General features: G+C 54.5%; 1 protein-coding gene across 4 annotated transcripts; it reads left to right on the top strand.

The window, feature by feature from the left end:
- Positions 1-7450: 7450 nt before the first annotated feature.
- On the top strand, positions 7451-20660 carry LOC123855058 (potassium voltage-gated channel subfamily A member 7). Of its 4 annotated transcripts, XM_045890428.3 has the most exons (3): positions 15766-16202; positions 17117-17240; positions 18075-20660. In XM_045890428.3, the coding sequence occupies exon 3, from the start codon at positions 18087-18089 to the stop codon at positions 18720-18722; it is 636 nt and encodes a 211-aa protein (XP_045746384.1). In that variant the 5' UTR covers positions 15766-16202; positions 17117-17240; positions 18075-18086; the 3' UTR covers positions 18723-20660. The 4 variants fall into 4 exon arrangements, with proteins under 4 accessions (XP_064436825.1, XP_045747861.2, XP_045746384.1 ...); XM_064580755.1 differs by lacking the exons at positions 15766-16202; positions 17117-17240 and adding an exon at positions 7451-9249 and having other exon boundaries at positions 18075-19036; XM_045891905.3 differs by lacking the exons at positions 15766-16202; positions 17117-17240; positions 18075-20660 and adding exons at positions 7451-9249; positions 10218-14689.
- Positions 20661-20742: the final 82 nt, after the last annotated feature.

Below are 20742 nucleotides of genomic sequence, written 5' to 3'. Positions count from 1 at the left end.
AAGAATATGTTGTTTTAACCCAAACCAGGAGCCAATCAAGTTTCACACATTGCATTTGGTTGCATTGGTCTTTTTTTTTTTTAAAGATTTTATTTATTTATTTGAGAGAGAGACTGAGATAGAGAGAGCATGAGAGGGGGGAGGGTCAGAGGGAGAAGCAGGCTCCTCGCCAAGCAGGGAGCCCGATGCGGGACTCGATCCCGGGACTCCAGGATCATGACCTGAGCCGAAGGCAGTCGCTTAACCAACTGAGCCACCCAGGCGCCCCTGCATTGGTCTCTTTTAATATTGAATAGACACACACACACTTTTTTTTTTTTCTTGTTATGTTGTTGGTTTTTCCCAGAGTTTGGGCCAGTTTCCAGTAGAATGTCCCACATTAGGGATTTGTCTGATTGTTTCCTCAGGGTGTTTAGTTTGTTCCACTAACCCTGTTTCGCCTGTAAAGTGGAAATTGAGTCTGAAGGTTTGAGTAGGTTGAAGTTAAGCATTTCATTTCTCGAGTGATACTGTGAACTTTATATTGCATCACATTTGGAGGTGCATAATGTTAGATGGTCCCACTATTATGATGCTGAGTTTGGCCACCTGGTCAAGGACCTAACTGCCAGATCTCTCCTTCTAAAGGTACATCGTCCCCTTGGTAATCTGGGCAGTGAAACTTTGCCACCATGCAAATACTCTGTTCCCCAGCTATCTCTCACCAGCCATGGGTGATCCTTGCCTGCAGTCAAGTATTACATGGGGGAGAGGGCAGATTTTATTTGAAATGAAAGAGGAAGTCACTAAAAGGTTTTGATCAGGAAGACATACTTTTAAAAGATCACTTCACTGGACAGAATGAATGGACAGAAAGAATGTAGGGAAGGGGCTGAAGGAAAAACAGGGAGATGGTTAGGAGGCTGCATTTTCCAGGGAAGGGATGGTGTTTTGGACTGAGATGGTAGCAGTGAGGTGGAAAGGAATGTTGGGATTAGGGATATATTGTGAAGATGGAGCTCACCCAGTCACTATAGGAGTGGAATTAGAGTGTATGGAAATGAAGGAAGTTAAAAATAACTCCTAGGGGCACCTGGGTCAGTTGAGCATCCAACTCTTGGTTTGGGCTCACGTCATGATCTCGGGTCATGGGATCGAGCCCCACATCAGGCTCCGCGCTCAGCGCAGTCTGCTTGGAATTCTTTCCCTCTTCTTCTCCCTCCCCTTCTGCCCCTCCCCTCTGCACTCTCTCTCTCAAATAAATAATAAAATCTTAAAAAGAAAAAACTCCTGGGGGGGCGGGGCCTGGTTGGCTCAGTTGCTTGAGCGTGCGATTCTTTTTTTTTTTTTAAGATTTTATTTATTTATTTGACGGAGAGAGACACAGTGAGAGAAGGAACACAAGCAGGGGGAGTGGGAGAGGGAGAAGCAGGCTTCCGCTGAGCAGGGAGCCCGATGTGGGGCTCGATCCCAGGACCCCGGGGTCATGACCCGAGCCAAAGGCAGATGCTCAATGACTGAGCCACCCAGGCACCCCGATTCTTTTTTTTTTTTTTTAAGATTTTATTTATTTATTTGAGAGAGAGAGAGATAGTGAGAGCAGGAACACAAGCTGGGGGAGTGGGAGAGGGAGAAGTCAGCTTCCCGCCAAGCAGGGAGCCCAATGTGGGACTCGATCCCAGGACACTTGGATCATGACCTGAGCCGAAGGCAGACACTTAACGACTGAGCCACCCAGGCGCCCAGATCATGCGATTCTTGATCTTCAGGTTTTGAGTTCAGGCCCCACCTTTGGTACAGAGCTTGCTTAAAAAGCAAAAGAAAACAAAACAAAAAACTCCTAGAGGATATTAAGGAGACAAATAAATGCAACATGGGATCCTGGATTAGATCATGAACCAAAAAAAGAACATTCGTGGAAAATTGGTGAAATTCAAGTAAAGTTTGTGGAATTATTGATTAACAGTATTATATTTCCTAACAAATAATTGTACTATGGTTACGGAAGAAGGCGACTTTTGCGGAAGCTGGGTGAAGGATACATGGGAACTCTATGTTTGCGACTTTTCTGTAAGTCTGAAATTAGTTCAAAATGCCATGTTTAAAGAAGATTTTAACATTAGCTTGTTATTAAATCCAAGGATTAAGTCCCAGTCTACCTCTCCACACAAGGCAGATGCTCGCCACAGTGTTGCTGCCATTCACTGATGCCAGAACTCTTTGCCAATAACTGGAATTAGAAAATGTTGTTAAAAAGAAACTTCCTCAACATCTTTCTTTACTATCTTATCTATATGTTCGTCTTGAAAGCATCTAATCCAACGTGGCATAGTTCCAACTCTCTGGCTCTGACTTGCAAATTCAAGCTCCCCTGTATTTGCTAAGGGTAGAAAAAAAGTTTACTTATTTATTTTTACTTTTTTTAAGATTTTATTTATTTATTTGAGAGAGCACAAGCGGGAGGGAGGGGCAGAGGGAGAGGGAGAAGCAGAATCCCCGTTGAGTAGGGAGCCTAACAAGGAGCTGGATCCCAAGTCCATGACCTGAGCCAAAGGCAGGCGCTTAACCGACTGAGCCACCCAGGTGCCCAGAAAGTTTTCTTTTCAGTGTTCTCCTGGGGCGCCTGGGTGGCTCAGATAGTTAAGCGTCTGCCTTCAGCTAGGGTCATGATCCCCGGGGTCCTGGGATCCAGTCCTGCAATGGGCTCCCTGCTCAGTGGGGAGCCTGCTTCTCCCTCTCCCTCTGCTGCTCCCCCTGCTTGTGTGCTCTGTCTCTCTGTCAAATAAATAACTAAAATCTTTAAAAGAAAAAAGATATTAAGATACAACCTCTTATGACACACAGTTGTCTCCTGATGGCAAAAAAAAGTTAAGCATCCACTTATCATACAACCCAGCAAGCCCATTCTTAGCTAATTATTCAAGAGACCTAAAAACATGTTCACACAAAACCAGATACATGGATTTTTTTTAAAAGATTTTATTTATTTATTTGACAGAGAGAGAGACAGTGAGAGCAGGAACACAAGCAGGGGGAGTGGGAGAGGGAGAAGCAGGCCTCCTGCCGAGCAGGGAGCCCAATGTGGGACTCGATCCCAGGACCCTGGGATCATGACCCGAGCCGAAGGCAGACGCCTAACGACTGAGCCACCCAGGCGCCCCAGATACATGGATTTTTATTACAGCTTTATTCATAATCGCCAAAAAACGAAATAGAACTCAAATGAATGGAATAACAAATGAGCGTCCGTCCATGGCTTCGAATAGTTCTGACTGATCGACACAATAGGAATGAATCTTCGATGCATTATGCTAAGCGACAGAAGCCAGATTCCTGAGGCTCCGGACTGTATGATTTCATTCATTTGACATTCTAGAAAAAGCAAAACTGCAGGGACAGGGCAGGGGAGAGAAAACAGAGCAGTGGTTTCCAGGAGCTGAAAGTAGGGAAGCAGTTGACTACAAAGGGCAGGGCTGGAGGCAACTTTCAAGGAATGCTAGAACTTTCCTATGTCTTGATTTGCACTGGCAGTTACTTGACCCTGTAGACATTGGCCAGAACTCAGAAGTGTATGCCATGAAGAGTAAATTTTATTGTGTCAACTCAACATCAGTAAAGTTGACGGAACAAAAAAGATGGCTCCCCCAAATGTTCATTAATTACAGCCAGAAAATAATAACTTTACGGTGGAGAAACCCAGCAGATACTACCCTAACCAAGTGATCCAAGTTGCCATCACCTGAAGTAAGACATATCATGTGCCTCCAATATGTTATGATGAGAAGGGAATTTCACTTCTGTGGTATCCCCCTACCCAAAAAAAACCCTCTATAATCTCTATCCAGTCACAACATGACTGGGGCAGGCTACAACATGAATGACCAGTATTCTTTTTTTTTTTTTAAGATTTTATTTATTTATTTGACAGAGAGAGACACAGCGAGAGAGGGAACACAAGCAGGGGGAGTGGGAGAGAGAGAAGCAGGCTCCCTGCAGAGCAGGGAGCCTGATGCGGGGCTCGATCCCAGAACCCTGGGATCATGACCGGAGCCGAAGGCAGACGCTTAACGACTGAGCCACCCAGGCGCCCCTGAATGACCAGTATTCTTCAAAAATGTTGAGGTCGTGGGGTGCCTGGGTGGCTCAGTTAAATGGCTGCCTTCTGCTAGGGGGTTGTGATCCTGGGGTCCTGGGATCGAGCCCCATGATGGGCTCCCTGCTCAGCGGGGAGTCTGCTTCTCCCTTCCCCCCTCTGCTTCTTGCAAATCGCATGCGTGTGCGCTCTCTCTCAAATAAAATCTTTATTTTTAAAAATATTTTATTTATTTATTTGACAGAGAGAGAGACAGTGAGAGAAGGAACACAAGCAGGGGGAGAGGGAGAGGGAGAGGGAGAAGCAGGCTTCCCGCCGAGCAGGGAGCCCGATGCGGGGCTTGATCCCAGGACCCTGGGGTCACAACCTGAGCGTAAGGCAGACGCTTAACAACTGAGCCACCCAGGCGCCCCTCAAATAAATAAAATCTTAAAAAAATAATAAAGTAACAAACGAAGATGTTATTAAAACATGGGAATGAAGGGAATGATACGGAGGAATGGGAGAATCTGTTTATTTCCTATTGCTGCTGTAACAAATTACTACAAATTTAGTGGCTTAAAACAATGCATATTTATTCTCATTCTGTTCTGGTGGCCAGTAGTCTACCGCAGAGCTGTGTTCCTTCTGGAGGGAGGCTCCAGGACAGAATTCATTTCCTTGCTTGCCTTTTCCAGCTTGGGGAAGCAGAGGGTACACTGATGAGGGACATGTAGCAGGGTCGCAGGCAGGGCTGGGATGTAGGGTCCAGCCCCCCATATCCCTCCCTGTGCCCCCGCAGGGAGGCACAGAGTAGATGAGAGGATTTACCAGGGTTAGAATTTGACTACAACAGTGCCCTGGAGGGGGTCATAGTCAAGGGAGTTTAAGATACGGGAAAGTGGGGCGCCTAGGTTGGCTCAGTCGGTTGAGCGTCTGCCTTCAGCTCGGGTCATGATCTCAGGGTCCTGGGATCGAGTCCCGCATCGGGCTCCCTGCTCAGTGGGGAGTCTGCTTCTCCCTCTCCTTCTGCCCCTCCCGCCTGCTCATACTCTCTCTTTCGCTCTCTCTCAAATAAATAAATAAACATTTAAAAAAATCTAAAAAAGATACAGGAAAGTGAGGAATTTTATTCTTTTTTAAGATTTTATTTATTTGAGAGAGATAGAGCATGAGCAGGGTGGAGGGGCAGAAGGAGAGGGAGAAGCAGGTTCCCAGCTGAGCAGGGAGACTCGATCCCAGGACCCTGGAATCATGACCTGGGTCGAAGGCAGACGCTTAACCGACTGAGCCACCCAGGCGCCCAAAAGGGACGGGTTTTATTGGTGTCCCATGGAATAGTGGCAGCAGGGGAAAGAGGGAAGGGAGGACAAGGTGGGGGGAGCCAGAGATAATGAAAAGGTAACAGGATCAATGCACTGTCGGTGCTGGCAGGCTTGAAAGTTTTTCAATGCAGTTGATGGGGAAAAGGAGCATGGTATGATAAAAACAAAGTTCGGACGGAATGTCATTACTGGTAAATGAAAAGGACAAAGGTATGACCATGAAATCAGGTGGTACGATTGAGTGACAGATAAGGGGTGCAGAGCTTCTTTGGGGGTTAACAAAAATGTCCTCAAGTTGTGATGGATGCACAACTCTTAGGAATACATGAAAAACCCACTGTGTCATACAGGTTAAATGCGTGAATTGTACGGTATGTGAATTGTAGCTTCATAAAACATTCAAAAAAAAAAAGAGAGAGAGAAAGAAAGAAAAGAAAGAAAGGAAGAAAGAAAGTAGATGGCTAGGTAGGACAGTGAGCAAGATCGATGGAAATGGTGGGCTCGGGAGTACCAAGACGCCCGGTTTGGGTTATCTATTGCCACAGTGTTTGTAACAAACCACCCAAAAGGGGCGCCTGGGTGGCTCAGTTGGTTAAGCGACTGCCTTCAGCTCGGGTCATGATCTCAGGGTCCTGGGATCGAGTCCCGCATCGGGCTCCCTGCTCAGCGGGGAGTCTGCTTCTCTCTCTGACCCTCCCCCCTCTCATGCTCTCTATCTCATTCTCTCTCTCAAATAAATAAATAAAATCTTTAAAAAAAAAAAAAAACACCCAAAGTCTGCATGGCTGAAAACAACAAAGATAACTTATTTCAGTTGCTCGTCTGCAATCTGGGCAGGGATTGGAGGGGACTCAAGGGAGGGTTTATCTCTGCTCCAGGAGCATCAGCAGGGTGCTCTGGATGGGGCAGGAGGATGTGCTTCTTCAGATGGTCACTCACAAGGTTGATGCTGGTGAACAGCTGTGAGTTTAGACAGGGCCGAGGGCCAGTAACGTAGGGTCCTCTCCCCATGAACCTCACCATCTGGACTGTGCAAGTGTCCCAAGGAAAAGAGTGGGGCCGAAAGTTGCCTTTCATGACCCAGCCTCGGAAATCATATGGTGTTCCTTTCAAGATGGTCAGTTAGTTGGGGAAGTCACCAAAACCTGGGGACATGGTCTCCATGAGATAGGGAGTGGCAAGATTCAAGGTTACCATGTAGGACAAGAAATGGGTTCCTTTTTGGAAAAGACAATCCAGTTACAAGTCAGGTTTTAGTAGGATCATCTGTGGGGATAATGAAATCACTAAGGATTAGGACAGTAGCTTTAGAATGAGGGATAGGGGGGCGCCTGGGTGGCTCAGTTGTTAAGCAACTGCCTTCGGCTCAGTTCATGATCCCGGAGTCCTGGGATCGAGTCCCACATCGGGCTCCCAGCTCAGCAGGGAGCCTGCTTCTCCCTCTGACCCTCTCCCCTCTCATGCTGTTTCTCTGCCTCTCTCTCTTTCTCTCAAATAAATAAATAAATAAAATCTTAAAAAAAAAAAAAAGTAGAATGAGGGATAGGGAGCCAGGATCTAAAACCTTCCATGAAAGAGCAGGAGTGGCCAGAGAGAAAGGGATAAGTTCAGTATGGGAGGATGGGAAGTGTCCATGGATAGCTTGAGCTTCAAAGGAGCTGAGGGAGAGGGCGCCTGGCTGGCTCAGTAGAGCATGCGACTCTTGACCTCTGGGTTGTGAGTTCAAGCCCTACATTAGGCATAGAGCTTAAAAAAAAAAAAAAAAGTCAGAGGAGCTGAAGGAGGAAGAATGGATGGTCTGGAAACAGCAAGGAGAAAAAAAAAAAGAAAGAAAAAAGAAACGGAAAGAAGGCGCACCCATTGCAGGTAGGAGGGTGTAAGACGGCGGCAGGAAGAAAGGACCAGTTCACACAGAGTTCAGAGACCCACAAAGATAGGGGTCTCTCTGTGGGCTCTGAAAATGGCATAAACATAGACACAGACAAAGGGACGGTAGAGACCCGGAGAGAGGGACCCAGAAATCCAGAGGGATGGTGACACAGCGTCCCAGAAATTGCAGACAGAAGAAAAAGGGTGCCAGCATTCGCAGGGAGTCATAACCTTCGTGTTTCTCTGCACTTGCCCAGCAGAGGGCGCTCGGGACCCCACTCCCCTGAGTCCCGGTAACCAATCCCCACCACTTCCCCCCAAGCCCATCAGATGGGGCTATTTTTACGCGGGTGTCATAGGACACCGGTGGCTGGAAGGCCATCGTCTGTCTGTCCTTTAGTGCCTTCGAGTGACTCTGCGTCATCTCCCCAGCCCACCCTCCACCTGTTCCTGGCAGGCCCGGCCTCCTCCTGCTCTACCCAGGGCTACTCAGGCTTCACTGGGTCTCCGAATGTCTGACCTCGAATACAGGTGGAGACCTTGATGAGGGAACGGGGTGTGGGGCGCACATGACCATGGCTTGCAGCTGCTGGAGCATCTCCAGGACGGGGCAACCACCAGGGCAGTGGCAGAGCCGACCTACAGTTATGGTCAGAAAGAGAGTCAGAGATATGACTCCAGAGACCCTGAGTCCTCCGGAGGCCCTGAGACAGAAACTCACAATACTTCAGGAATACAGGCAAAGAGACCCAAGGGGAGCCCCAGGGAAACCCAGGGAAACCCAGGGACAGAGACACAGAGGGCTAAGAGGTAATGAGAAGAGATCCCGGCAGAGGGGAGAGACAGAGACCAAGGGAGACAGAGATAAATGGAGACACGCCCCTAAGAAACAAGAGTCAAAGACGGAGATGCAGAGAGACCAAGACACAGACAACTGACAGAGACCTCCAAATACAGAGTCCTCTAGAATGGCAAAACTCAGAGATAACTGACCCATAGAGATACTCAAAGATACATCCCTTGACAGAGACTCAAAATGAAGACGCAGAGACATACAAGATAACGAGAAAGACGTGGAAGTTTGTGACTCCAACAGAGGGGCTCAGATATTCGTAAAAAAGAGACGGGAGACACACGCACACGGAAACCCGGAGAGACGCGGCACAGAGGGAAAGGGGACCCGAGAGCCGGATGCGCGCGGGGAACGGCGATGGGGGGAAGGGGCGGGCGCCCCGGCAGAGGGCGCGCGGCCGCCCTCTGCCCCGCCGGGGTCAGGCGCCCCCTCCCCCGCGCCCTGGCCGGACGGCCGGGCTATTTTTACGCGTGGACACCGGACACCAGGCTGGGGCGGCGGCGGCGGCGGCGGCCGAGGCGGGGCCGGGCCGGGCCGGGCCGGGTCGGGCGTCGGGGCCACACGTCCGTCCGCGGGTCGCCGGGGCTGCGCGCGCCATGGAGCCGCGGTGCCCGCCGCCGTGCGGCTGCTGCGAGCGCGTGGTGCTCAACGTGGCCGGGCTGCGTTTCGAGACGCGGGCGCGCACCCTGGGCCGCTTCCCGGACACGCTGCTAGGGGACCCGGCGCGTCGCGGCCGCTTCTACGACGGCGCGCGCCGCGAGTACTTCTTTGACCGGCACCGGCCCAGCTTCGACGCCGTGCTCTACTACTACCAGTCTGGCGGGCGGCTGCGGCGGCCGGCGCACGTGCCGCTCGACGTCTTCCTGGAGGAGGTGGCCTTTTACGGGCTGGGCACGGCGGCGCTGGCGCGCCTGCGCGAGGACGAGGGCTGCCCCGTGCCGCCCGAGCGCCCCCTACCCCGCCGCGCCTTCGCGCGCCAGCTCTGGCTGCTCTTCGAGTTCCCCGAGAGTTCGCAGGCCGCGCGCGTGCTCGCCGTCGTCTCCGTGCTCGTCATCCTCGTCTCCATCGTCGTCTTCTGCCTCGAGACGCTGCCGGACTTCCGCGACGACCGCCACAACCCGGGGCTCGCTGCGGTAGCGGCTGCTGGCCCGGTGAGGGGGCGGGGCCTGGGCGGAGAGAGGCGGGGCTCGGGAGGAGCCGAGCGGGGAGGCTGGGAGGCGGGGCCTCTCAGGAAGGAGGGGCCCGGCTGTGGGTGGGCGGGGCATCGAGGGGCTTGTTGGGAGACAGGCCAATCATAGGTGGGGCAAGGGGCTCGAGAGGTGGACAACCCAGGGACAGGGCCTGACCGGGGGTCGGGGGGGGGGGCGGAGGGAGGGGAGGAATCTACCCTTTTAAAGGCGGGTTGGGGGCGGGGAAGGGATAGCCTCATGGGGACGGGGCCTGAGGCTCTGACTAGGAGGACCTCCCTGTTGCAGGGCGGGGTTGAGACAGGTGAGAAAATGGCTTGCCGAGGGCGGGAGGGCGGGAAGACCGGGACGTTAAGAAATGAAGCGGAGGGCTGAGAGACTGAAAAATCAAGGGTCAGTGCGGCTGGCAGTAACCAATAGAAAGATGGGCTGGAGGTGGTGAGAGTGGAACTTGAGGGAGCTGAAGACAGAGGGCCGAGGTAGGAGGAATCCGTCACAAATAAAGTCAGGCTGAGGGCCATGAGAGCAGCGGCCCCAGGGTTTGGTGTACAAAGAAGGCCTTTAGCCCTTGTAGTCTGGACTGGGGTTAGGGAGGGCAGAGCGCAAGGAAGTGGGACCTGGGTGGCGACCCTCCCCCATCTGGAAAATCAAAGCTGGGGGTGGGACTTTGGGAAGGAAGAGATGGAGCCTCACTCAGGCACCATTTCAGGAGTCCCCACCAGTGAAGGATCAGGGACTATAAAGTCAGCCACGCAGGCATGATCCCTAGGGTTCCGGAAAGAAATCTAGAACAGCTGGGTCACTGGAGGCCTGGGGGCAATGACTGCTGACCAATTTGTACAGAAGTAGTTGGACATTTAAATCACAAATGTGGCTGTTCCAGTGTGTCCCAGCCCTGGTGTGGTCCTCTCTGAACCCCTTCCTCCCTGCAGTTCCCCGCTCGGCTGAATGGCTCCAGCCCAGTGCCTGGACCCCTATCTCGCATGCCCTTCGATGACCCGTTTTTTGTGGTGGAGACGTTGTGTATCTGTTGGTTCTCCTTTGAGCTACTGGTGCGCCTGGCGGCCTGCCCAAGCAAGGCGGCCTTTTTCAAGAACGTGATGAACCTCATCGATTTTGTGGCCATCCTACCCTACTTTGTGGCGCTAGGCACCGAGCTAGCCAGGCATCGGGGTGTGGGCCAGCAGGCCATGTCACTGGCCATCCTACGAGTCATCCGACTGGTGCGCGTCTTCCGAATCTTCAAGCTGTCCCGTCACTCAAAGGGCCTGCAGATCTTGGGCCAGACACTACGGGCCTCCATGCGTGAGCTGGGTCTCCTCATCTTCTTCCTCTTCATCGGTGTGGTCCTCTTCTCCAGTGCAGTCTACTTTGCTGAGGTCGACCGGGAAGACTCCCATTTCACCAGCATCCCTGAGTCCTTTTGGTGGGCGGTGGTCACCATGACCACAGTTGGCTATGGAGACATGGCACCCGTCACTGTGGGTGGCAAAATAGTGGGCTCTCTGTGCGCCATCGCTGGAGTGCTGACCATTTCCCTGCCCGTTCCGGTCATTGTCTCCAACTTCAGCTACTTTTACCACCGGGAGACAGAGGGCGAAGAGGCTGGGATGTACAGCCATGTGGACACGCAGCCCTGTGGCCCACTGGAGGGCAAGGTCAATGGGGGATTGATGGATGGAGAGATGACTGAGCTACCACCTCCACTCTGGGCCCCCCCTGGGAAACACATGGTCACCGAAGTGTGAGGGACAGTTGAGGTCTGCAGGACCTTACATTTCCTTGGAGGGAGGGAGGGAGAGAGGGAGGGAGGGATAGGAAGGTTGGGGGAGGGGGTTGGGTTTAGGAAGAACTAGGTTAAGTGGTGATGAGTTGGGGAACACTGAGTCTTGTTGGGTCTTGAGTTGTGGTTTGGTAGCTCCTGTGGGTGCTTCCTTAAGTGACGGTGAATGGCAGTGGGTTATAATGAGTTGATGGGGAGGCTCCATTGGTTTGTACTACATTGGGTTGTGCAAGATTTATGGAGCCTTTCGTGGTTAAGTGTTGAGATAGATTTGATCACATAGTTTTGTTTTTTAGGTCCTCATTGGGTTGGGCTGTGTTGTTGAGTCTGCGTGAGTCTTGTCCAATTGCATTGTGCAGGATTCTGTGGCTTTATGAGTCCCCCTAGGACCATTTTGGATCAAGTTAGGTGGTCACCCACGGCATTGTTGGGACTGTGTGCGTGTTCGTGCATGGTGTTGTGGAGTTGAGTTGAGACATGTTGGAAATTGTGTGGCTTCGCGATTCTTCTAGGGCTATGTTATTTTAGGTTCTGTGAACTTGTGAGTCGTGTAGAAATATGAAGAGTCAAGTGATTGAATGTGAGCTTTCTAGGTCACGTTAGGTTAAGTTGGGTTGGAATGTATGACAGTATGAGTCCTCCAGGGTTCTGTTGGGTTGATTGTGTAGAGTAGTGTCGCTGGAAGTTTTGGGGGCTACACTGAGATGAATCATATTGAACTGTATAACCATGTGAGTCTTGTGGGGCTATGCTGAGGTGAGTTACCCCAAGTTGTGTCATTGTGAGTCCTGTAGGAATGTTATGTTGAGTTGGACTGTGCATATGGACTCCATAGGGCCATGTTGGTTTGTTTTGCATTTAGTGGTAGCACCAGGACCCAAGAATAACAACACCGGGGAGGAATCATGTATCAGGAGGCAAGTGTGGTGTTATGGACTCTGCGAGACAAACGGAACTGACTTGCCCAGCATCACTTACTATAAGGGGCAGGGCTGGGTGCTGGATCCCTTGATTCAGTTGTTCATGCAGAGGGCCTCCGGGTGAGCTAGGAAGATGTAGACACTCCTTCCATTGGCTCCACACCTGCTTCATTTTGCCATTCATACCCTCTCTATCTGTCCTTCCCTACGGTTTTGCTTCCAACCATGGAGATCAGAGCCACAAGGGAAGGGGAAAGGGGGAGAATGTACTTTGTACAGGCATGATGGGGGCGAGGAGGGGGGACAGAGACCTCGGGAGTGATAAAAACTCAGAGAAAGAAAGAGACAGAAACCCAGAGAAGAGGTAACAAGGACCCAAAGAGGGAAGAAGAGAGATTTAGGGAGAAGGAGACGAAGACAAAGACCCAGAGAGATGGGGAGACAGAGACCCAGAGGAAGGGGGTCAGAAACTCCAAAGAGAAAGGGAGACAGAGACCAAGAGTGGGAGATGGAGATGGGGGTGTGTGTCAGGCACCCAGAGAGGGACAGACACCAGAGTTTGGAGCCAGACCAGAGCACCCTTGAGAAAGATAACCAAAAAAGGAATAGGCAGAAAAAGTCAGTGCCTCTGAACCCAAGAGATACACAGTCTCTCTTCCATGGAATCACGAAGAGATCCCAAATCAGGGAGCACCACCCTATCTTCCCACAGCTCAGGAAGGATGTCAGACCAACTGGGGAGCCCACTCTATTTTCCAGGGGAGAAACCAGAATCTTAGAGCATGGGAGTGGCTTCCCAGGGTCCCGTGGCACATCCCCAGGAGCGAGGATTTATGGCAGGCTGCCTGACCCCACCTGTCCCATCAGCCTGCTGGTATTCTCCAGCCTCGTTTCTCACAAAGAAACTGAGGCTCAGAGGGGAGGGTGGGACCCAAGGGCAGGAAGCCAAACATTTTCAGAGGGCTTTCAGTACTAAAAGGGCATTTGGAGGAGGAAGGAGAGCAGGATGCTTCAATCACTAACATATAGGGCTTCCTATGTGCCAAAGCATCATCCAAAGTACTTTACTTGTATTAATTTATTAAAACCAGTGGTTTACAGAGTGTTGTTGTTGTTATTTTTAGCTATTGCCCCCCTCCCTTTTTGGATCAAATGAAATCTTACTTTGATGCAGTGTGGCACATCAGAAGGGACCTGGTTTGAGGGACACACACCTCTATGGAGTCCTTGGCAACTCAAAATGCAGCTAAGGAATTCAGTCTGGAAACGCCCAATTTAATCCAACCCCCTTTTTATACAGAGTGACGGAAGAAGGTACAGATGGTGGGAAGAGTTTTATAAAGGTCGAAAGCCATAGAATCTGTAGGTGGTCCCCTCCCTCTGAAATGGAAAGGCACATCTGGAGACAGAAATGGAGACAGACCCCCCTCACAGTGGCAAACACAAAGCAGAGTCTGGGACCCAGCATGGAGACCCGAAGAGGAGGGGAGACATGCAGAGAGGGGCCAAGACCTGGAGAGAGGACACCCAAGGGAAAGAGGGAGAGCAGGAGGGCAGTGGCCTGGGAGGGGGAGGACAGAGATCCACAGAGGCTGGGAAGGCCACCAGAGAGGAGAGGTCAGAGATCCAGAGAGAGGGAAGGGGGTAGAGGCCCAGACAGAGAGGGAGAGGGGACAGAGACCCAAAGAAAGAGGAGGGGTGCACAAACTGTTCTACTTTTCTTTGAAAACTCACCTGTACTACCCCATCAGGGACTGGAAGTCACACAGAGTCTCTCTGGTAGGGGGTGGGACCTGTTGGCTGCTTAGGAGTGGGGGGGGGGCAGTGTGGAGAGGTCAGGGAGGTGATCCGAGGGGACACTCAGATGGGGAAGTGCCCCTCCCCCACCCTCAATAAACAACCCACAGCCACCTTCTACAGCCTTCTACGTTGCCTTGCTGGGATGGGGAACAGGAGAGGGGAACACCCTAATCCGGGGACACCCTTCCTGCCACCTTACCATGCTATATTTAGGTTGAGGGAGGGGTATGGGATGACCCCCCGCCCCTCCCAAGATGGGTATCACCTTTCCTACTGAAATAGCTCCGGGGGAGGGGTGAAGGGACTGGGACTCCCAACTCCAACTGACCTCAGTCTGTCTTAGGGTCTCTCTCTTCTCACTGGGTTTCTGTCCCTCTCCTGAGATTCTGTCCCCTTCTCTCAAGTGGTCTGTCCTCTCTCTGGGTTTCTGTCCCCCCTTTCTCTCCATTTCTGTGCCTTTCCCATCTCCCTTTGTCACTATTCATTTTTTTTTCTCTGAGCAGGTCATTGTGTTCCCACATCAAATCCTTGTCTATCTCCGAGTCCAATAATACCTTGAATTTCTCTTATCTGAGCTCAGGACAGACCTTCTCCCCAGTCCCCACCCAGGAAATTCCAGCAGAGAGGACTCTGTGGGAGAACCCCCCCATATCCACTGTCTCCCAGGGCCTCGGGTCTTATCACTGCCCAAGTCCAGCTGGTTAATGTCTGGCCTAGAGCTCCTGGGAAAGTGGGGATGAGAGCAGAGGGTGGGAATCTGCCCAGAGATTGACACTTAATTGGCAAAAGAATGCAAAGAAATCTCAGGCCCAGACTCCTGGCTCTAAGGAAAGAGGGAGCTGCTGGTCAGGACTCCTGGGTCTGAGGGAGGATGGGACTGGGGATGAGGACTCCCGAGTCTGAGGGAGGAGGGGCTGGGGGTGAGGACTCTTGGGTCTGAGGGAGGAGGGGAGGGGGCGTCCTGACTCCTGGGTCTGAGGCAGGAGGGGGCTGGGGGCCCGGGACTCCTGGGTCTGAGGGAGGAGGGGCTGGGGGTGAGAACTACTGGGTGTGAGGGAGGAGGGGGCTGGGGGCCGGGACTCCCGGGTCTGAGGGAGGAGGGGGCTGGGGGTGAGAACTACTGGGTGTGAGGGAGGTTGGGGCTGGGGGTCCTGATTCCTGGGTGTGAGGGAGGAGGGGGCCGGGGGCCCGGACTCCCGGGTCTGGGGGAGGAGGGGCTGGGGGTGAGAACTCCCGGGTCTGAGGGAGGAGGGGCTGGGGGTGAGAACTACTGGGTCTGAGGGAGGAGGGGGCTGGGGGCCGGGACTCCCGGGTCTGAGGGAGGAGGGGGCTGGGGGTGAGAACTACTGGGTCTGAGGGAGGAGGGGGCTGGGGGCCGGGACTCCCGGGTCTGAGGGAGGAGGGGGCTGGGGGCCGGGACTCCCGCGTCTGAGGGAGGAGGGGGCTGGGGGTGAGAACTCCCGCGTCTGAGGGAGCAGGGGGCTGGGGGCCGGGACTCCCGCGTCTGAGGGAGGAGGGGGCTGGGGGTGAGAACTACTGGGTCTGAGGGAGGAGGGGGCTGGGGGCCGGGACTCCCGGGTCTGAGGGAGGAGGGGGCTGGGGGCCGGGACTCCCGGGTCTGAGGGAGGAGGGGGCTGGGGGCCGGGACTCCCGCGTCTGAGGGAGGAGGGGGCTGGGGGTGAGAACTCCCGCGTCTGAGGGAGCAGGGGGCTGGGGGCCGGGACTCCCGCGTCTGAGGGAGGAGGGGGCTGGGGGTGAGAACTACTGGGTCTGAGGGAGGAGGGGGCTGGGGGCCGGGACTCCCGGGTCTGAGGGAGGAGGGGGCTGGGGGCCGGGACTCCCGGGTCTGAGGGAGGAGGGGGCTGGGGGCCGGGACTCCCGCGTCTGAGGGAGGAGGGGGCTGGGGGTGAGAACTCCCGCGTCTGAGGGAGCAGGGGGCTGGGGGCCGGGACTCCCGCGTCTGAGGGAGGAGGGGGCTGGGGGTGAGAACTACTGGGTCTGAGGGAGGAGGGGGCTGGGGGCCGGGACTCCCGGGTCTGAGGGAGGAGGGGGCTGGGGGCCGGGACTCCCGCGTCTGAGGGAGGAGGGGGCTGGGGGTGATCTCTCCCGCGTCTGAGGGAGCAGGGGGCTGGCGCCTGGCCTCCCGGGGCCGAGGCGGGCCAGGAGCTGAGCGAGCCAGGCCGGGCTGCCGCGGCCTCGGCTCGCGCGTGGAAGGCGGGATCCCCCGGCCCCTCCTCCGCCGTCGGGCGCCGCCCCGCGCCGCCCCGCCCCCGCCCGGGCCCCGCCCCCGCCCGGGCCCCCCGGAGAGTGCGCCGCCAGGAGCCGGCGGGCGAGCGGGCGTCCCTGCAGCCAGCGAGCGGGAGGAGGAGCCGCGCCGCGCCCGGGCCGCGGAGGAGCCGAAGAGGGCGCCCCAGGTAAGAGCCTCCGCGCCTCCTCCCCCCCGGGATTCCGGCGTCCCGGTCGCCCTGCCCCCGGGTAGGGAGGGACGGGGGCGGGGCCAGCGGGGGCGGGGCTTGGCGGAGGAAACTGAGGCAGGAGCGGAGTCCTCCAGATCCGCAGCCGCTTACCCCCAGCGGGATCTCAGGAGACCCGACCCCCAGGCCAAATCCTCTTTGGGAGAAGGGGGCTGGGAGTACGTCATTCTGGATACCTGGGGAAGAGAGTCCTGAACTCCAGAACTCCCAGGTCTGAGGGAGGAGGGCGCTGGGTGTCTGGACTCCAGCATGGGAGGGAGGGAGCTGGGGATCTGGCCTCCTGAAGGAGGAGGAGGAGGCAGGGGACCGGCACTTCTGGTCTGAGGGAGGAGGTAGCCGACTTCTGGTCCTGGTTGGATCGGCGCAGTTGGGTCCCTTCACAGCCTTCTTTCCATTTCCCCATCTCGGAGCCAAGGCAGGCAACTACTCCAGGTATGTGCGGTAGAAGTCTTGGACGGGCCCCGGCCTGTCCTGTGAGGATAGAACATTCCAGGAAGCAGCCTCAGGGACCCAGGGCTTCTTGAGTGTGGGCCCTCAGGGACCCGGGTGTCCAGACCAGCGCCACCCCCGCCCTGTCTGGGAGATGAATGGGCCATGGAGGATGTAATCTTTTCCAGCCTCCTCTATCCCCCCGCCCCCTTCCCCCCCCCCACCCTCGCCTCTCCCTTCACCTCCCCCATCTGCTTCCCATCCCAGCCAGGAGCCATCACCTGGTCAAGGAAGGGGCCTCTGGGAAGGGGGCGCGGCCTTGACTCTTGGGTACCCTACACTTTAAGAGGAACACTGGGAAGGGGAGTGCTCAGGTTCCCTCCCCCACTTGCCCACACAACCTGCCTGTTCCCTTTTCCCCCTAGGTGGCTGCCCCTTCCCTCCCCTGAGATGTCAGGAAAGAGGGGACCACCTGTGTCCTCCGCAGGGGCCCCCCAGAGCCTGGGGGCCCCCAGCACTGGAGCCTGGAGGTGGAGGAGGTGCTGACAGGTCTGGTAACCACCTGCTGCTTCCCACTTCTCTCCACACCACTTTCCCAGAACCACAGACTTCCAGAATATTGCAGAGAAACTGTAGGATCCACACCCTCACCACTATCTCCCAGCCCCTGATTCATTTTTTTTTTTCTTAAGATTTTATTTATTTACTTGTCAGAGCCAGCACAAGCAGGGGGAGTGGCAGGCAGAGAGAGAAGCAGGCTCCCCGCTGAGCAGGGAGCCTGAGGGAGGATGCAATCCCAGGACCCTGGGATCATGACCTGAGCCAAAGGCAGACGGACGCTTTACCAACTGAGCCACCCAGGTGTCCCCCCAGTTTCTTGGACAGGGAAACTGAGGCCCCACACAGGAGAGGAAATGTCTTGCCTTCTCAGTGGCAGTTTTGAGCTGAACTTGGGTCTTGCTAGGATACCAGAACATGGCTTTTCTCAGAATTTTGGAACCTCAAACCTCCTCTAGGCTGTAGGACTTAGGGTCCCTCAGGGTTGTAGGTAGGGGTAGGATGCAGGGTGGAGTTGCTCTGACAGGGCTCAAGTCCTACTTCTGGCATTTGCTGGCTGTGGGATCCAGCTCACCTCTCTGAGCCAGTATTTCTCCATTTGCTGATTCGTTGGCTATTATTAGCAATAGTAGTAGAATAACTATGATTAATCTAGAAGTTGGGTGTTATCTAAGTCCTAGAATATAAGGTCCCTCCAAGGTTCTAGAACAAGGACCTCCCCATGGTTCTGGAATTCAGGTCCCCCTGGAGTTCCCAACCTCTGCCCCCCTCCCCCACTAAGTTTTTATCCTCATCTCTAACCCCAGCTTCCCTCTCTATCCTCAGGTGCTCGGCGAGATGCTCCCCAGCCCCTCCTGCTCCCTCCCCATCCTCCTCCTTTTCCTCCTCCCCAGTGTCCCAATGGAGCCCCATCCCCCACCCTTACCACTGCCCCCATTTCTAGCCCCGGAGTGGGACCTCCTGTCTCCCCGAGTAGTCCTGTCCAGGGGTGCCCCCACTGGGCCCCCTCTACTCTTCCTGCTGGAGGCTGGGGCCTTTGGGGAGCCAGCAGGCAGCCCCGCCAACCGCAGTCGGCGAGGGGTGAGCGAGACGGCACCAGCAAGTCGCCGGGGAGAGCTGGCTGTGTGTGATGCGGTCAGCGGCTGGGTGACAGACCGCCGGACAGCTGTGGACCTGCGTGGGCGTGAGGTGGAGGTGCTGGGCGAGGTTCCTGCGGCTGGAGGCAGCCCCCTCCGCCAGTACTTCTTTGAGACCCGCTGCAAGGCTGACAGCGCCACCGAGGAAAGTGGCCCTGGTGGGGGTGGGGGTGGGTGCCGGGGTGTGGACCGGAGGCACTGGGTGTCTGAGTGTAAGGCCAAGCAGTCCTACGTGCGGGCATTGACTGCTGATGCCCAGGGCCGTGTAGGCTGGCGATGGATTCGAATTGACACTGCGTGCGTCTGTACGCTCCTCAGCCGGACTGGTCGGGCCTGAGGCCCATGCTCAGGAACTGGGCAGGCAGAGGAAGAAGACAGCTGGATGCTGAGGGACCTCAGGGGTGGCCTGGCTGCCCTGGGCCTCAGTTTGGGAACTTGTGAAATGGTCACAAAATCACAGCTTTCTGAGTTGGAGAGCTCAATCGATGCAAGACAGGTGGTGAAACCAAATGGGGTTTTGAAGGATGAATAGGAGTTCTTCTGGATGAACTTGAGGGTAATGATGATGATGATAATACTCAATATTTTCTGAGTGTCTACTGTTTATCAACACTAATACACATTTTTTCAGATCAACTCTGGTGGATTTAACCATCAGAGGAACCTCAGCTTCTAAGTTGCTAACCATTTGATTTCAGAGGACATCTTGCTCACCCTGGAGAGAATGACAAGGAAGTGATATGTCAAGAAGTGGGTGGGGGAGTGTAAAAACGGACATGTAAGCAACTAGGTGGGGGCTGGGGTTTGAATGAGAAATCTTACTTCGTCATATGGGGCGAGTGTTGGCTTAGAATGTTCTCTTTTGAGGCAGTGAGCTACCCATCACAGGAGCACAAGCAAGGTTGAATGATAAGAGGTCAGGATGCTAGAGAGTTTAACACTGTTGGGGAGTTGGAGTCAGGTTTCTGCCTCCTTTTCTGTCCCAACTTTTGCCCCATATTGGGAAAGAATTAGACCTTAGAATTGTCAGCCTTGAGTATGGCATAAGGTTCTGACCAATTGACCTGCTCCTGGCTAGGATCAGGGGTCATGTGGACAGTGATAGGCTTTGAGTGGGCCAGGAAAATCCAAAAGGAGAAACGGCCCCAGAGACTTGAATGAGGGGTTCAGTGGGACCAGGGGCCAGGTTGCAGAAGGTAGCCTCAGTTTTCCCCATCTGAAGAATGGGTTAGTGGGATGAGCTAGCGGGAGCTGAGAAGGCAGAAGCTTGACCAAAAGGTCTTTAAGGCAAGGAAGTGACAAGGGAAGTCAGGGGTAGACCCCACACCTTCAGGATACCCCTTCATGTATCACCAGTCCATAACTTAAGCCTGTTGCCAAACCACGCGGCGCGTGGGCGCGCGCAAGTGCGCGCGCACGCACACACACACACACACACACATTCTTTTAGAACCAGCTTCAGGCTAAGGACTGAAACCATAGACATCCCCCATCCCCCCGCCAACACAGACTGGGCCCCTGGGAAGGGTAGGGGTGGCAGGGCTGGGCCGGGTCTGGCTGCCTTTGTTTCTACATCGCTGTGTTTCTAGGTCTGTGGTTCCCACTCTTTTTTGTCACCTCCCTCTCTGTCTCTTGTCCCTGGGTCAGTAGCTCTCTATCTGTTTCTCATTCACTGTCTCTCACCCGTTCTTGTCTTTCTTTCTCATCAAAGCTCTTTCCACATCCCCTCCCGTCTCTTTTTGCTAAGTATTTCCCTGTGTATGTGTCTGTGGGTCTCTCCCTCGTCACCCACCCCCCTATCCAGGTGGAAGTTTTCAACCAAATCAAAGGCAGGCAGGACAGACGAAGCCCGAGCCCCGGGCTCACTCCTTCAGCGCACACAGGGAGGGAGGGAGAGCCCTGGGGAAGTCTGGAAATCGTTACCCTGAGGTAGGCAGGACTGGCAGAGGGAGGAGGGGGCTAAGAGAGTTGGGACCCTGTAAGAAAGGGGGCTGTTTCTCCTGGATTCCCTGATGGCGGTGGGTGGTCTCTGTCCTCCTCCCCCTCTGGGTCTCTGTCTCCCCCAACCTGGAGTCTCTGTGTCTCTCAAATTCCCTGCAACTCTGAGCTTCTATTCCCCCTTCCTCCCGCCTCCCTCTTTCTGCCCTTCTCTCTCTTTCTCTCTCTCTGGGACTCCCCTCCCCCATTTCTCTGAGTTTCTGTGCCCTTCCCTCAAAGTCCCTGTCCCTCTGTGCCTGGGTCTGTTTCTCACTCTATCCAACCATCCGCACACCTGCAGGCCTTCCATTGGCTGAGTTCGGGGGCGGGGGTGGGGGGCGGGTTCTGTTACCTGGGGCAACAGCAACAACAAGCCTGCC

Source organism: Mirounga angustirostris, unplaced genomic scaffold, assembly GCF_029215605.1.
Source record: "Mirounga angustirostris isolate CCGP_5_RB_7025 unplaced genomic scaffold, mMirAng1.0.hap1 SCAF_16, whole genome shotgun sequence".
Lineage (NCBI taxonomy): Eukaryota > Metazoa > Chordata > Mammalia > Carnivora > Phocidae > Mirounga > Mirounga angustirostris.
This window is presented reverse-complemented; position numbering and strand designations above follow the sequence as displayed.